Source organism: Antechinus flavipes, chromosome 2, assembly GCF_016432865.1.
Source record: "Antechinus flavipes isolate AdamAnt ecotype Samford, QLD, Australia chromosome 2, AdamAnt_v2, whole genome shotgun sequence".
NCBI lineage: Eukaryota > Metazoa > Chordata > Mammalia > Dasyuromorphia > Dasyuridae > Antechinus > Antechinus flavipes.
In genome coordinates, this window is record NC_067399.1 from 650,956,489 (window position 1) to 650,968,562 (window position 12,074).

Below are 12,074 nucleotides of genomic sequence, written 5' to 3' on the forward strand. Positions count from 1 at the left end.
AATTCCCTGGTAAAGGAAATGGCAAGCCACTTTAATATCTTGGCTAAGGAAACTCTTTATGGGGTCAATGAAGAATTGAATATGACTGAATAACAGCAAGACCAATAAGCTGATCGAATGCATGTTGAAATCTGAATAACAGATATTATTCATCCTCTTGGTCTTCCCTATGTGAATGGACAAAGCAGAAACTTTTGAATAATTGTAGCTGACTTCTAAGAAGTTCTGAAAATTCTAAGAGCTTGATGTGACTAACATAGTGTCACCCCTTTCTCCAACAAAAAAGAAGCATGTAGGGACCTTATCACTGTCTTGGATCTCCTTCATCACAATGACAAATACCTTCGGTGAGCACACGTCTTTCTCTTTTATACCTCACCTAAAGTTTATTAATCAGACGGTCATTGGACAGAATTGTTTTTGTTGCTCTCTTCCAAGGAAGTCTTGATGATTTTTTGCATATGGTTGAGAGATCCCTTGTTGTGAAAGAGTCTTAAGGAGACATCTTTTCCCCTGTTGAATCAAGTTCTTTTCATCACAAACAATAATCACAAAGACATCTTATATTCTATACAACTTTCAATTGTAAATGGTAAAGTTGTGAAATGGTAAAGACATGGTCCACTATTGAATATCAATCATGAACATCTGTTGTTCTCTTCTAATATCCTTGTCAAAGATGCCCTTGATTTGCATACAAGTGACCCTCATAAATGACATCAGCCTTTATTATAAAAATTTTATCCAGATGTTTAATCAGCATAAATTAATCACCACAATAAGGAGAATACCTTTGTATCTTTATCAAAAAATACTTTAATCAGAAGACATTTGACTTACTTGCCAAATGGAGAGAGAGCCACATACAGTGCTTTGAAGATGGTTTTTATTTCTTTTCTCTTTTGGAGGTCCTCATTGGTTATATGTCACCCCTAGCTCCTATTCACCTTGGATCTCTCTGTTGTATTTTCTTGCGGTTCTTCTTCATATCTTCAGAGGCATATCTGGTGTGTTCTGTCTCATTGATGTAATATAATATAACACTGGTTAAATGTTAGCCTTGAAAAGATGACGCTTTGCTTTCATAGGAAGCCTGAAGTCACTCAAAGGGTTTGCAGTTTTCTGATAGCAGTACTATCTCCACATAGCCATAAAAACACACAGCTGAATAAAATCATATAATGAAACCCGATGGACAATTAATAATAGAGAGAATTTTACATTTTGAAAGCACTTTACCAATTCTATTTCATTTGATTCTCTAATCTTCTTAGAAAGTAGATGCTATTATTATACCCATTTTTAACAGAGGAGCAAACTATGGCAGGCAGAGGTTAATTGACTTGTCTAGGATCCACAGCTAGGAAGTAGCTTCCTGACTCCAGGTCCAGCATTCTCTCTACTATATCACCAACTCTCTAATAGGATTGTCTCATAAAGCAGAGAGAAGCAGTAGTGAATGAAAGCAGTTTAAAGAAAACTTCACAAGCTACCAAACTAAGCAATGTCATCCCAAGGACGTTAAAGATGAAAAGTAAAAAAAAAGGAAAAATCTATAAGATTTGGAAAAATCATTTCAAAGGATTGTTTTTCTCTAAGGTTGATGAAAACATTCCACCTAAATTGTAACCTCAAAGTCCTCTGTGCTTATAGAAAAGGTAAAAATGTCACTCGAGAGAACAAAGACAGGAAAAGCAGCTGAATTAGACCAAGAATATATAAAGGTGGTCTGTGCTGGAGGTAATACAATTGTGGGAGCTGTATACCAGTTTTCCAAAGAGAGGAAGTTGTGGGGGGAGGGAGGGAAGGGGGAATCTTCAATCTTGTAAATATTAAAAAAAAAGAGCTGAGGAAACATCAATAACTACTGACCTAGCTACCTACTCTTTCATTTATACAAAATTAAATTCAAAAAGCCTTTATTATCCCCATAGTACTGGTGAAGAAAATAAGGTGGGATTGTTGAGAGGACTTGTATAATGTAGTCACATAGGTCATTTTCAGGATGAGGATCAAAGCCCATACCCTCTAACTCTAAATCCAAGATTCTTTCTACCATGATGTGCCATTTCTTGATAAGTGAGGATTTTAGGGGAAGTCTTGGTGAGTCTCTTACAAAAGAAGAGTGGAATGATTCAGATTATCATTTGCTTTTTGAACTTTTAGAAGTGAAACCATGAGAAAAACCAATTTTTTTTCTGCTAGTGATACCCTAGAAAACCTGTTTCCAAAAATCTTGTGTCTGTTTCCAGACCCCTACCTTACAATTCATCTCTTATTCAGACTCAATTATTTGCTGATGTCCCAGCAGACTTCTTGCGATTTTCTCTTCTCACCCAATTAGATTGCCTGCCATTTGGCTGGTAGCAAAGCTAATGATGGGGAAAGAGTACACGGCTGAGCTGGAAGACATGGTCTACAATTTTCAGACAGTACCTGGGAGGCACCATCAGTCTTTAGATTCCTGGCTTTTCATCATCTTGGATTTGAGAGACTGATGATAATTTGAGTTCAACTTAGGATAAAATCATCTGGTACCAGATCATTTGCAGCTGGCTCTTGATGTATTCATGGTTTCTTTTTAGTGGCTCTTTCTTCCATTGTTGCCTTCTGGGCCTTCTTGATTTGTGCCATTCTTATGAACATTCAAGAGGGCAGCCCTGGATAGTATATTGTGGGGTCCTAGCAAGTTCTGCATTAGATAAAAATACAAAACAGTCTTTAGTTCTGTGTGGACTCCTTCCATGGAAACATTGACTGAATGGCAGCAAAGGGGGAATACAGTGTGAAGGATCACAGAGTTCTTAGACTTACCCACAAACATTAACTTAATCATTTGAGAGCAGAACCAGGAGATCGTTATATACCTCAACAACGATACTGTTTGAGGATGTATTCTGATGGAAGTGGATCTCTTCAATAAAGAGAGCTAATTCAGTTTCAATTGATCAAGGATGGACAGAAGCAGCTACACCCAAAGAAAGAACACTGGGAAATGAATATAAACTGCTTGCATTTTTGTTTTTCTTCCCGGGTTATTTCTATCTTCTGAATCCAATTCTTCCTGTGCAACAAGAGAACTGTTCGGTTCTGCACACATATATTGTATCTAGGATATACTGTAACCTATTCAACATGTAAAGGACTGCTTGACATCTGGGAGAGGGGGTGGAGGGAGGGAGGGGAAAAATCAAAACAGAAGTGAGTGCAAGAGATAATGCTGTAAAAAATTACCCTGGCATGGATTCTATCAATAAAAAGTTATTTAAAAAAAAACAACTTAATCATTTGATATTCTAAAAGTACCATTACTTTTCCCCAATTCAGTGAGTCTCTATCTTGACTTTCTTAGCCTAAATGAAGACAAAAAAAAAAAGCGTCATGAGGGGAGGGACTATTTCATCTTCATATCCCTAGCACATATCACAATACCTGACCTATAGGAAGCTCTTAATAAATACCTAGTTTTTTAAGATGGCCCAGAAGTTCTTCTCATGAATACAGATATAAATTAATGACCTGACTTTTGTGTTCAAAAACCATCAGAAATATCTCTTCATAAAATATTTTGATCATATTGTCTTGTGGGCTCCAAGAAGCTAACACATGCATAGTGGTCACATTTTGGTAAACCATTTTAGCAGATAGGCTGATCTAGGTTGAGAGTAATCAACTGGTTGAGTGAGGAGAGTGTCTAACCGAAACATATGAAGACTTTCCCAGTAGAATCAATGGCAGAGAACAATTTGTTTCAATGGCCATGAAAGTGGCTGAAGTAGGCTCTATGATGGGGTTAGAGTTTGGTTAGACATTGAAAATTCCAAGGTCATCCACTACATCCCATCCAAATATTTTCTATTTCCTACAGTTATTTTCAATGGGATTTTTCATTCTATCTCTTATTGCTGGACTTTGTTGGTAGCATATAGAAATGACAATGATTTATGTGGGTTTGTTTTATATCATGCAACTTTGCTAAAAGTACTTCTGATAATTTTTTAGTTGATTCTCTAGGATTCTCTAACTATACACATCATATCATCTCCAAAGAGCGGTAGTTTTGTTTCCTCATTACCTATTCTAATTCTTTCAATTTCTTTTTCTTCTTTTATTGCTAAAGCTAACATTTCTATTATAATATTGAAGAATGGTGGTGATAATGGCCAACTTTCTTTCATTCCTGATCTTATTGGGAAAGCTTCTAATTTATTCCCATTATATATAATGCTTGCTGATAGTTTTAGATAGATGCCACTTATCATTTTAAGGAAAACTCAATTTATTCCTATTCTCTCTATTTATTAGGAATGGGCATTGTATTTTGTCAAATGCTTTTTCTTAATCTGTTGAGATAATTATGTGATTACTGATATGTAATCACATAATTTTGGTTATGATATAGTCAAATATGCTAATAGTTTTCCTGATTATTGAATTAGCCCTACATTCCTGGTATAAATCCTACTTGGTCTGGTGTATTATCCTGTGATAAATTTCTACAATCTCTTTGCTAATATTTTATTTGAGATTTTTGCATCAATATTCATTAGGGAAATTGGCCTATAACTTTCTCTGTGTTGAGCCTTCCTGGTGATTATTGTTTTAATTTCTTCTTGATTAGTGATAAGTCCACCCTTTTCATTTTTGATACTGGCAATTTTGTTTTCTTTTTTCCTTTTTCAATCAAATTAACCAACTGGTTGGTTTTTTCCTAAAACCATCTCTTCATTTTATTAGTTAAATAGTTTTCTTATTTTTAATTGTATTAATCTCTCCGTTGATTTTTAGAATTTCTAATTTGCTATTTAATTGGGAATCTTTCATTTGTTCTTTTTCTATCTTTTTTGGTTGCATGTCCAATTCATTGATCTTCTCTTTTTCTATTTTATTCATCTAAGCATCTAGAGATATAAAATTTCCCCTAAGAACTTCTTTGGCTGCATCCCTTAAATTTTGATACGTTTTCTCATTATTATCATTCTCTTGGATTAAATTATCACTTATTTCTATGGCTTGTTTCACTCGCTCATTCTTTAGGATTAGATTATTTAGTAGGCAATTAATTTTTGGTCTATTTTTCCTTGGCCCTTTATTGCACATAATTTTTATTGCATCCTGATCTGAAAAAGAATGTATTTACTATTTTGGTCTTTCTTTGGCTCAGTATTTTGAGTGAATTATTAATTTGTTTTGGAGTTGCAAGGCAGTTGATCTCATCTGCAGGACAGGAAGGCAGCAGCTGCTGTTAGACAGGGTACTGGGCTCTCTTCTATTCAAAGGCTGCCCATAGGCAGCAGCTAAGAGTAAAGAAGGACTGGGCTTAGTGCCTGGTATCAGGCTAGCCATTATTTTTTGTTGCATAAAATATTTGTTTTCTGAAAGGTTAGGAGAAATAGAGAGTCATATTGAGAACCCTTGTGTGGCTGAGCAGTGAAGCTCTGGGGAGCTTTTCTAGTGTTTCTGCATTTCTTTTTGTAGCCTGTGTCCATTGGAAAAGTCTTGCTCACTAGGCTGTATTAGAAGCTTCTTGAAGAGTTAGGCTTGGACTATACTGAAGAGCTGGGTAATAATGAATATTTCACAAGATCAGGGTCAGTTGTAACCATAACAACACTTTTTACATCTGTCCCTATTTTTCTGGCTGTGAGATCAAAGTATACAATTGTATAATGTGAACAGAGTTGGATGGCCCTTAGAACATGGAAGGAAGAATGTCAAAATGGAGCAAACTTAGGGGATAGAACTTGGAACATCAATGCTAAAGAGCAGCTTAGAATGTAGAACTCAGAATGTCAGAATTGTAAAATATCTTAGAACACTGAAGATAGACTTGTGTCCCTGGGAGGTGATCAAGGAAAGGCCAGAGTTCCACTTATCTGTAATACACAGCTCATGGCTTGCAGTTAATCAATGTTTATTGATGTTGGAGAGCTGGGCTTCTTAAACTTTTCCCACTCATGGCCCCTTTTTGCCCGAGAAATTTTTATGTGACTCTGGATATATAAGTATATAAAACAGGTAAACAAATCAAACATTTACTGATAATAAATCATAAACAAATTTGTTTTAAAACATTTCTTTGTTGTGTATATATACACACATTTATAATTTTACCACTTATTAAAGATGGAATCAGATTTGCATATTAATGAGATGAATGTACTTGTTTATTTTTACATAGTGAATTAAGTCTTGGACTATTTGATACCTAGTTTTACTATTGCCCAATTTTTCATGATCCCTACATTCAGTTACTTGATTCCCTCTGGGATCACAACCCACAGTTTTAGAAGTTTTGCTACAGAAGGGCTTCTCTATATTGTGGGGTCTCTTATAGAGGAGTTTGGGGACATGGGAACCTTTTAGAACAAAGGGAACACAATTGTTCCCTGTCTACTCCTGGTGGTATGTGAAGGCAGCATAGAGTGGGGAACACTGCCTTTGAAATGATTCATCAGAACCAAAGAAGAGAGTCTGGGGACAAGGCTGGTCTGTGCCCAGGCCAGTGTTATTCTTCCTCCTCCAGTAGAGATGAGAACAGAAGCAGGGAAACACCATACTCCAAAGAGGAAAGAGCCAAGTGGAGGATGGAAGGGTCAGTGAGTGGAGTCTGCCCAGAGCTTTTGGCTATAACCCACATTTTAGGAAAAGGTCAGGAAGGGTCGGCAATTCCATTGACGTCTCACGGGCCTAGGTTGGGGGAAGAGAAGAGAACTAAATGAACAAAGAGTCCGAGCTTGCCCTCTTGACTCGAGCTCCTGCCCACTCAGAATCCATTGGAAAAAACTCTAAGAAGGGTCTGTGTCCCATAGCAAGAGAACCATGTGGGCAGAACCCAACTGGCCTTTCTCCAGAGCAGCTCTACACATTCAGTCACTGCTTGGCACAGGGAGGAAAGAAGGGAAAAACTGATAAGGGAGAGGATAATTATCTGGGCTGGATAGGTGGGATTTCTGTGCATGGTGACATTTGAAGGCATGCAAATGAGATAAAAATGAGTCTGCATGTTTATTTTTGAGTTAACCACTGAGGATTTTGGTCCGGTGAGTTTAGAGCTTACTTCTTAGGATTAGCAAACATTTCTTGGTTGACCAAATTCCTTAGCCCAGTTTCGGATATGGAAACTGAGTCAGCAACAAGCTTGGAATAAGGTCTTGTAGATTCCCAGATCGTTCAGACTCTCGGACTCTTGGAGTCGGTTGGAACCCCGGAGGTCAGGCCATCCATACCTGAAATAGAACTCTTCTTTGGTGAGTCTGAAGGAAGTGGCCACCAGCCTTTCCTTGGAAGCCTCCCATGAGGTAGGGCCATACTCTGTCCCATGACCTGTCCTTCCTTGTTATAGTCTTGAAGATCTCTCGTTGTTAGAGGAAATCTTTCCTGAGGTCTGGTTTAAATTTGCTTCTTTTCTACTTCACTTGCTTCTCTTTGATCTGCCTTTTGTTGCCGTGCAGAACAAGACCGATCTTTCCAAAAGTCTTTCTAATAGTCAATAAGCTTTGATTAAGCACCTACCACGTGCAGGCCCTGGGAAAACAAGAAATGCAAAAATTAGGTCCTGCTCTCAAGGAGTCTCAATCTAATGAAAGACACGGCATGCAAACGATTATGTACAAACAGAATATAGAGAGGGTTAAGTGGAGATGATCCACAGAGGCAGGTATACATGGCTCCATATTGGACATGGATTGGTGGGAGCTCTGGGTCTTCATGGGTGGTGGGAAGGCCCTTCATCACCTGTATTCCTCAGCCATCACCACCCCTGAGTGCAGCCAGCGTCGGACACCCATTGTTATTCTCCCTGGACATTGATATGGGGTCACTGTTCCCAGGCAAGGGATGGCAAAGCCCAAAGTGGAAAGTTGTCCAGAACGTCTTCACAGAGAAGCATCCCTGAGCAGCCAGAGCAGGTGACTGCCTCCTCTGCTGATACACACCTGAAAAGGCTTGGTACCCCCTATGGAGAAGGGTGGCAGAAGGGCAGTTGTCTACCCTACATTGCCTCAAAAAATTGGTTCAAAGGCTCTCTGATGTCACTTGTCTCAACAGAGTATTTATAGGGACCTAGACTTAGTGTCAAAAAGACCAGAGTCTTCAGGTGTTTATTTAGCAGTGTGACTCTGGAAAAGTCGCGTAGACATTCTCAGCTTCAGTTTTCTCATCTGTAAAATGGAGATAATAATAGACATACCTCTAGAATTGCTGTGAGATGATTTTGTAAAATGTTTTACAAACTCTAACCTTTTGCCTACATGCTAGTTATTTTCATTGGTTTATATATTGCTGTGAAAATAAAAGGAAATGATTTTTGTGAAATGTTTTGCAAACTCTAACCTTCTGCATACATGCAAGTTTTCATTAGTTTATACATTATATCGATATATATACATATACATACATATATATTAGTTGTTAGATCTTCTTAAGGTTCTTTCCACAGGGCTTGCCATCCAAAGTAATGCAGACTATCCCTTGCTTAGGAGAACTTTAACATACACTCTCTGCCCTCAGAAGCTTATGGTGTAGATGAGGAAATGAGACTTGGTATACAGAGCCATGAGATAAGAAATAATATAATGAAGAGGCTTGAAAAGATTATGAATACCAGATAGATGCTCAGAGAGAGGAGGAATTGGTCAGAAAAGGCTTCCTGGAGGAAGCAGACCTTATCTTGGGTCTTGACAAAGGGGAGGGTCTGGAACAGGTTGCACGGACCCCGGGAAAAGCATGAGGGACAGCAGGGAGGCGAGAATGAGCTTGGGGACAGAGAAGAGATAAGTTTGAGCAGAGCTGAGGGTGCCCATGGGGATTAGGAGATGAGGTGGGAGAAAGTGGTCAGACTGGAGAAGACCTTTTATGTTTGGTCTTGCTTTTGTGGGTGATGGGGACTGTGTTCTCTCAGCTGATCATTCCCCCCGGGGGATGCCATTGACACATAGCAGTGATGTTTTCTTGTCCCCCCTTCCCCGTCCTGCCCCCGTCCCAGAAAGGTGTGTTCCAGCTCTCCAACGAAGACTATTTCATCGAGCCACTGGACGGAGTCAAGCCCAGGGCTGGGGTGGCGCAGCCTCACGTGGTTTACAAGCGACAGACACCAGAACACCGGGAAGACTGGAGAACGGGATCCAAGGCTCATACAGGAACCCCCCTCCCCAGGATCCTGGGCACATGCGGCATCAAAGGTACCTTTTGTTTCTCATTAGTACAGGGGGGGCCACTCTGGAAACAGAACCTTCGTGAGGTCAGGGACTATCTCTGACCTTTCTTTGTGTCCCCTGCACTTAACACAGTGTCTGGCACACAGTAAGCACTTAATAAATGCCCAGTGACTTTCCTTCTTTCCCTTCCAAACAAAATGTGCCCGGCACTTACTGGTGGCTCACTTATTTGCTTTGGCCAAAGGAGAAGACTGAGACCACAGGAAAAATGCCTTCTTTATTAAGGGTTTGATGACTTCCAGATGGAGGCTCCGTTCCCAATCTGTGTGTGAGCCAGCCACCTCAGTGGGTCAGACCTGGGTCAGGAGCTCCACACAGTTCGCCTCTCCCTCACCTCGACGTGCTCTTCCTCCCAGCCTTGGGCCGGGAGTAGCCCTGGCAATCAAGGCTCTAGCACCCTCAGGAATCACGCAGGCGGCAGGTGCTAGTGCAGGAGAAGTGCTGGGAGAGGGTGTCGTGCCCTGGGCTGGGGAGGGGGCCCTGAGACCACAAGCTCATGGGACCCCTGTGTCCCATCTCCGGTCCTCGTCTGGAGAAAGAGAGGGGGTTCTCCATCCCGTGAATCCCTTTCTTTCTGGATAAAGCAGTTGTCAGGAAGAGTCTCATAGGATGATGAGAATAATCGTAATCACACGAATAGCAATAGCTAGCATTTATATTAATTGTTGCTAATTCATTTGATCTTCACAACAAACCTGGGTGGGAAGTGCTATTAGTTTCCTCATTTTACTGATAAGGAAACTGAGGTAAAGAAAGGTTAAGTGATTTACCACGAGGGTCTGAGGCAGGATTTCAGCTCAGGTCTCCAAGTTCTGAGCTCTATCCACCATACTATCTAGTCACCCACTCACAGATTTAGGTGGAGGAGACCACTGAGTCACCGAGACCAGCACCTTCATTCTTCCTGGGTCCTGCCCCAGAGGATTATGGGATCTTAGGCAAACATTTCTAGGAGCCTCAGTTTCCCTGTGGAGCAGTTGGACGAGGTCACCAGTTGTTCCCTCCACCTCCAGGGTGCTGTGGGGCTGATTTCCCTAGGGAGCCAGCTGGCCTACGGCATTGAATCCTCAGGTGTCTGATTCGGATTCCCCAACTCCCTGGTTTATACCTGGAGGAAGAGCTCTCCTAACATCAGTGCAGGTCAGTAAGAGAGAGTGGGGGCTTTGTGCCACAGCAAATCTCCTGGAAGGAGGAGGAGAGGCAGAGGGCAGCAGGTCAGAGAGCATCTTTTAGCCCAGCTGGGAGACTGGTTGCCATGGAGATGGAAAAACAGGAGGGATGGGGTGGGACAGCTATCAGAAGGACTACCAGTAGTTCTCTGTCTGCATCCCTGCAAGCAGCCCTGAAGCTCCTAGAAAAAACACTCGTGGGGAGTTGGAAGGCTGGCTGTGGGCTTCTCTGCTTCCTGGCCCTGGGCAAGGCACCAGTGGCACCATAGTGCATAAACCTTCTCCAAATGTTATTATACCCATTTTAAAAGAAATTTTTGGGCTTTTTTTTTTTAATAATAATAGGTTTGTATTTTTCCAAATACATCCAAAGATAATTTTCAACATTCACTTTTGCAAAATCTTCTGTTCCAATTTTTTTCTTTCCCTCCCCTCCATTCCCTTCCCCTAGATAGCAAGTAATGTTCTAACCGTATTGCCATATTTACATTATGCCCATTTTTTAAATGTGGAAGATGAGCCCCAGAGAGGATAAAGGGCTTGCCTGCGCTTATACAGTGAATAAGTCTTTGAGACCTCAGATAATCATTGCATTTTTCTGAAGTTTGCCAAGTGTTCTATATAAATTTTCTCATTTACGCCTGTGAGATCTATTCTTATTCCCATTTTACAGATGAGGAAATTGAGTACAGTAGCCCAGCTCCAGGCCTGGAGTTAGAAATACTCAATTTCATGAGTTCAAATCTGGCTTCAGATGCTTACTGGCTGTAGGACTCTCGGCAAGTCACTTAACCCTGTTTACCTCAGTTTCCTCATCTGTAAAATGAACTGGAGAAGGAAACAGTCAACCCCTGTAAGATTTCTTCCAAGAAAAGTCCATTCTGTCAAACTGGAAGTAGTTTTTAAAAATAAGAGTGGGACCATCTGTTGTCTAACAACTGGTCTAGCTAAGGGCGGAGAAATTCATGACCAAAAGGTCCCCAACTGACAGATTTTTAGGAGCAATGACTTCCCAGGAAAGGCTTCATCCCTTCCTTCCCAGAAGATATACCTGACTGACTCAGTCTCTTTGTCTCTGTCTGTTTCCCCCCTCCCCCAGAATCTCCTGAGATCCAGGGGAAGTCAGAGAAGAGGAGGGAAAGGTGGGAGCAGAAGCAACAGCAGCAGCGGAGGCGGCGGCTGCAGCAGCGCTCCATCAGCAAGGAGAAGTGGGTGGAGACCCTGGTGGTGGCAGATACCAAGATGGTGGAGTACCACGGCTGGGACCATGTGGAGAACTACGTGTTGACAGTGATGAACATGGTGAGTCAGGGCTCTGGGTTCCGTGTTTGCTTCCTGGCTGGAGCGTGTTAGCTTTCTGGTCCATCCCATCAGTGACTCTTTATGATATGTTCATTCAGTTTTTTTTAAATGCCAATTATTGAGCACTGTCTGTATACGGGACTCTGGGTTTGATGTTGGGGGACAGAGAGTAGAGTATACGACCTGGCTACCTGAGGAAGAAGTCTTGGAAGGTAAAGACTTGTATGGTGAAGAAGCAGCCCAAGGAAGAACCACAAGACAGTAATGGTGGGCAGTAGCCATCACTGTTCCCTATGGTGGGGGTCAGGGAAGCTCTCATGGAAGAGGAGGTCTTGAAAGAACTTGACCATGTAGACACGGGAATGGGACAAAGACAGTTCCAAGC

At 41.0% G+C, this 12,074-nt stretch overlaps 1 protein-coding gene across 1 annotated transcript in view; it reads left to right on the plus strand.

Annotated features, from left to right (window-relative positions):
• ADAMTS7 (ADAM metallopeptidase with thrombospondin type 1 motif 7) overlaps positions 1-12,074 on the plus strand; it is a 154,774-nt gene that overhangs the window by 30,048 nt on the left and 112,652 nt on the right. Inside the window, exons 3-4 of the mRNA XM_051982405.1 lie at positions 8,987-9,182; positions 11,487-11,689. Of these exons, the coding sequence (XP_051838365.1) occupies positions 8,987-9,182; positions 11,487-11,689 (399 nt within the window). The remainder of the gene's footprint in view (positions 1-8,986; positions 9,183-11,486; positions 11,690-12,074) is intronic.